The following is a 5,093-nucleotide window of genomic DNA, read 5'->3' as shown; positions in this document are numbered from 1 at the left end:
AACTTTGGATTAGGCGCCCACCCTAATCCAGTATGACCTCATCTTAACTAATTACATCTGCAAGGATCCTATTTCCAAATAAAGTCACATCATGAGGTACGGGGTGAGGGAGATGCAGGCTATATGGGGGTGGGGTAGGTCTTAGCATATCTTTTTTGTTGGGGGGACATATCTGAATCCATAACTAAGAGCAATTTTGACCAGGTCATTGCAAATCGGCAGACACGAAGACTCAAAACCAGAAACGATAATGTTACTGTTCATTACTTTAACACATAAATGCATAGGCATGGTTTTCCCGTTTTAAAATAAAAAACACACTGATGTAATTTAAAAGTATTAGCCCATTATTTTTCCTTGGAGTGCGGTAATTCTTCTTGAACCGGGATGATTATATGTACTTTGTGAACTAAAAATGCCACCTGCCATATCAGTAAACAAAGGATGTTGCAGCCATCAGCCACTACAGTCACCCCGGACAGCACACCCTGAGGAGACTCAGGATGAGAAAACACAGGATACTGGTCCCAAGTAGCTGAGGTGCAGATCAAAAGAATGATTTCAGTGAGCCCAGATTCTTGCATCGTCTCGTGCATAGAAAAGCGCTAAATTCCTTAACTTGAGATATCTGGTTTTCTTTTATGAACAGTAGTCTTTTGATGCTCCAACTACCTGGTCTTTGCTGCAAAAACTCCTATGTATCCTGGTCCCCACCCCACCCCGACCCCACCCCTTGCCTCTTCAGAGCAGCCTCTCAGAGTTATCTGAGCTGCTGTGTCCCCGGCTTAAGTCCTCAGTTTTGTCTGACAAATAAAACATAACTCTCAACTTTTATGTTGTGCTTTTTTTCAGTCAACAACTTAACCCAAAGAAAATTTTCAGCATCTGCGTTTCTTTCATATCATTGTTATCCCACTCATTTTCACCATTACTACTGAAAACAATTTTCTTTTAAAAATGACACGCTCAGGGTGTGGGACGCGCCGCGCCTCAGGGAGGGCAGGGCAGCCAGCCTGAGGGACCAGGACCCCGCCAGGCACTTTCCCCTCAGGTACTCACTTTTCTAGCCGACACCAGGCGGACCTTGCCAGCGCCCTACCGGCCACAAGACGAATGACGCAGCACCAGTGAAACCCGACAGCCGGGTCACTCCACACCAGGGGGCGCCTGGTTCCCCGGCCGACAGGGAGCGTTCCCAGTGTCCAAACCCCACCAGGCTCGCTTCCTCTGGAAGAAGTCAACGCCCCTTCCCCGCCCTCCCCCAGTCTGCCAACGAGGCAGGCTCTGATACACATGCGCAAACACGTCCACCACGCACCAATGTATGGCGCATGCGTCCTCTAAGCTCCGCCTCTCCGCCGCGTCTCCCCTGGAGTTTCCAGTTCCGGCCTCACAGAGGCTGGAAGAAGTTGGGAGCATGCGGCTGTCGGTCGCCGCTGCCATTTCTCACGGCCGCGTATTCCGCCGCCTGGGCCTTGGTCCCGAATCCCGCATCCACCTGCTGCAGAACTTGCTCACGGGACTGGTGCGACACGAACGCATCGAGGCGTCATGGGCACGCGTGGACGAGCTGAGGGGCTACGCGGAGAAGGTGAGGGGCGGGACCCTCTTGTTCCTCTCGCGGGTCTGGCCTGGGGAGGCGGGATCCGGCTGGAGTTGGGGAAGAATTGGGACCGCCCTGGTAAGCTGTGCCCGAAGGCTGATTCCCCTGATACAGTGAGCGGAACCTACTCCTCCGGCCCCTCTCATTGAAGACTGGTTAGGGCTGCGGAGTTAGAGGTTGCCTGAATTGGCGAGATGCTTTGCTAGTGTATGAAATGAGTAGATTGCAGTCCGGCATTTAAGGAGTAAGATTGATGGCCTCCTTTCTTGCTCGGGTTGGGTCAGTGATGTTATGTCCTCACAGCTCATCGACTATGGGAAGCTGGGAGACACCAACGAACGAGCCATGCGCATGGCTGACTTCTGGCTCACGGTGAGTGCATCCTGTCTGCCTCCCAAATCTCATCCTTTGCTCCCTAAGTGGGAGGGGGTTGTTAGAGGAAAGGGAACTGGGCAGAATGAAGATAAGGCACACGCTTATGGACAAATGTGAACTAAATTAGAGATCTGTGTCCTAAGTTGAATTCAGTGTGAATCTCAATCTGCACAACTGCGTGAAACTGATCCACTCTGTGTAATTTTGACTCTACCACATCAGAGGGTGAGGGAAGGGGTGGGTGTGTGTGTGTGTGTGTGTGTGTGTGTGTGTGTGTGTGTGTTTGGACCCTACCTTTGGGAGTGCTGAAACTTAAATATCTCTGCGGTGGTGCCTGACTCTGCTGTCTCCTGGGTAACTCTCCCCTTCCAGGAGAAAGACTTGATCCCAAAGCTGTTTCACGTACTGGCCCCTCGGTACCAAGGTCAGAATGGGGGCTACACGAGAATGCTGCAGATCCCAAACCGGAATAAGCAGGATCGGGCCAAGATGGCAGTGATCGAGTATAAAGGGAACTGCCTTCCACCCCTGCCCCTTCCTCACAGAGACAGCAACCTCACACTCCTAAACCAGCTGCTTCAGGGGCTGCGGAAGGATCAGGAAGCAAGCACCCACAGCTCCCACACAGTTCAAACACCAGAGATTTAACTGGAGCCAAAGGGTATGTGGCCCTCATCAGTGCCCATGATCCACAGGCCTTGGGAGCGCTTTTAATCTCTTAAGAAGAACTGGATCTTGAGTTGTAAAATGAACTGTCTGATTGGAGCCCAAAACCTTCTGGGAGCCAGATAACCTTCTCTTTGCACAACAGATAAAATTCAGTGTATGACTATATGTAAACTGATTTTCTTTTCCCCTCCCCTTGGGATTTCTGGAGAATGAGAACTACCCACATGCTCAGTCTGTGTGGGATAGTAAATTCATGGTGTATGTCTCTGGTTCTTAAATCTGGGTTGGGTTGGGTTAGCACAGTTTTGTTTTTTTTAATGCTAGATTATATGGGGTATGTATCCTGTAATTCCAAACTTAGCCCCCAGAGGTGATTGAGTTTTGATATCTAGCATAGAGACTGAGCCCCAGGGATTTCTTAGAGAAGGATTACCTCCTGACGGGTGGGAGGGTGAACATCTAGAAGTGAACTTTCTGTAATAATCTGGTACTCTAGGAACCTTCAAGGTTCCATTCCTCTGTTTCTGGACAAGATCACGTATCACCCTTAAGTGTTCACCTCAAGCCCCAAATAGGCCTCAGAGGAGAGGACCTGAGAACTCAGATGTACCACCACCCTGGCCAAGGGAGCAGAAGTGTTCAGCAGAGGATGTTGACTCCAGGATAAGCTCCTTCCTCTTGGGGTGGGAGTGGAAGGGTGAAGGAGAGGGTTGAAGTGGGAGGAAGATTAGGAAGTTAAACCTGTGGGAATTTCCTGGAAGTTTTCAATCTGGGCCTCTCCGGGAACTCAGAAAAAGGACATCCGGCTTCAGAATGGTCAGGGCATATGAAAAGTAGGAAGTTCCTTTATGTGCACTAGTTACTGTGAAGCCAGATTTGGCCCAGGCAGGCTGCCCATCCCTCACACTCAGGCTTGACAGGGGTGATAGTCGTGGGAAGACTTGGAGCTGTCATCCCTGCATGAACACATGACAGCAAGGCCTAGCAAATCCCACCTTTCTAGTAAAGTGGAAAAAACAGATTTTTATCTTAGGCCAGACCTACAGAGGGGGTTTGGCCCACCAAACTCATCCATTGTCTGAGATAAAAAGGCTGTGGGTGGAGGGGTCACTGGTCTAGCAGACAGATATTAGCTTCAGTGACAGAGCTATTCTGGTACTATTTCAGTACAGCTGCCCTAGTCTGAGACTCATCTGCTCCCAACAGGGGTCTCATCTCTTTTACTCTACTCCAGTTGGTCTTTCACACTATTGCCAGAAAGCTGTTTCTGACATTATATTTTGAGTGACGTATAGTAGACACTCAAAACATTTATTTATTTATTTATTTATTTTTATTTTTTATTTTTTATTTTTTTGCGGTACGCGGGCCTCTCACTGTTGTGGCCTCTCCCGTTGCGGAGCACAGGCTCCGGACGCACAGGCTCAGCGGCCATGGCTCACAGGCCCAGCCGCTCCACGGCATGTGGGATCTTCCCAGACCGGGGCACGAACCTGTGTCCCCTGCATCGGCAGGCGGACTCTCAACCACTGCGCCACCAGGCAAGCCCTCAAAACATTTATTGAATAAACCTACAACTCTGAATGCTTCTCTAAAAAAATTTGCCCTCTTTTTATCTTTTTGGTACGAACATTCACCTCAGCCAGATGTCTTGGAATCATCCTTGACTCCTAGAGAAAGCTCTTTCCTTAAAATTAAAACCACATCTTTAAGTAACGGTAACAGGTGAGTTATGTCTGGACTCTCACAGCTTTTCCTCCTGGCCCCCGGAAATATAACTTCCTAACTTGCCTTCCTCCCCACTGCAGCCATGGTGATAGGAATTTGCTATCTTAATTCTCTGCTTGATCTCCAGTGGCTCTTCTCTTCCTGTAGGGAGAGTCCAGATTCCTTACCATGACTCCCCTCGGTGAGTAGGCACCTGCTTGTTGCTCCAACTTCTTCCCTTGCCTCTAATTTTATGCTCCAGAGGCTTGGAAGGCCTTATTTTGACTGTTTCCCTATGCAAGTCTTTTCCTAACACCTTCTGTTCATCTACCACCCAGAAAACCCTCCCCCTTTTACCTACCTGCCTTGTACACAAACTTTTGGCATCTCCTGGATGACTGCTCTGACCATCTCCACACCTAAGTTCATTACTTTGTGACCCTAGGTGCCACTATGGTATTCCCATAATGCACTGGATTTACCACATTGCATTACAATTCCCTGCAGTGGGTTAATTCCCAAACATCCACCCCAGGTTAGTTTAAGGCAGTCCTGCTACTTCCATCCCCTAGCTATTGATGGATTCAGGGATGGACAGGCCTTAAATAATTTGAGGCAATGAGAATCCAGGCTCAACTCTGCTAGATAAGAGTAAGATTGCTTGTTATTCTGATAAACACAGGGAACTGGCTCTAGGCTGAAGATGACACTTAGAGTGGCAGGTCAGAACAACTAAAAG

General features: G+C 49.0%; 1 protein-coding gene across 1 annotated transcript; it reads left to right on the top strand.

Moving 5' to 3' along the window:
- Positions 1–1,374: 1,374 nt before the first annotated feature.
- Positions 1,375–2,810, top strand: MRPL17 (mitochondrial ribosomal protein L17). Its single transcript, XM_060018431.1, has 3 exons — positions 1,375–1,591; positions 1,907–1,975; positions 2,351–2,810. Exons 1-3 carry the CDS (start codon positions 1,418–1,420, stop codon positions 2,624–2,626), a joined length of 519 nt encoding a protein of 172 aa, XP_059874414.1. The 5' UTR covers positions 1,375–1,417; the 3' UTR covers positions 2,627–2,810.
- The last annotated feature ends 2,283 nt before the right edge of the window (positions 2,811–5,093 follow it).

Source organism: Delphinus delphis, chromosome 8 (assembly GCF_949987515.2).
Source record: "Delphinus delphis chromosome 8, mDelDel1.2, whole genome shotgun sequence".
Taxonomy (NCBI): domain Eukaryota; kingdom Metazoa; phylum Chordata; class Mammalia; order Artiodactyla; family Delphinidae; genus Delphinus; species Delphinus delphis.
Note: the sequence above shows the minus strand (reverse complement) of the source record. Positions and strands in the feature narration are given on the sequence as shown.

Bases quoted from the DNA above. Each gene is read 5' to 3' on its own strand.
- MRPL17 (XM_060018431.1), top strand. From the start codon at position 1,418: ATGCGGCTGTCGGTCGCCGCTGCCATTTCTCACGGCCGCGTATTCCGC. The intron at 1,592-1,906 runs GTGAGGGGCGGG...ATGTCCTCACAG, and splicing joins TGAGGGGCTACGCGGAGAAG to CTCATCGACTATGGGAAGCT. The intron at 1,976-2,350 runs GTGAGTGCATCC...CTCCCCTTCCAG, and splicing joins TGGCTGACTTCTGGCTCACG to GAGAAAGACTTGATCCCAAA.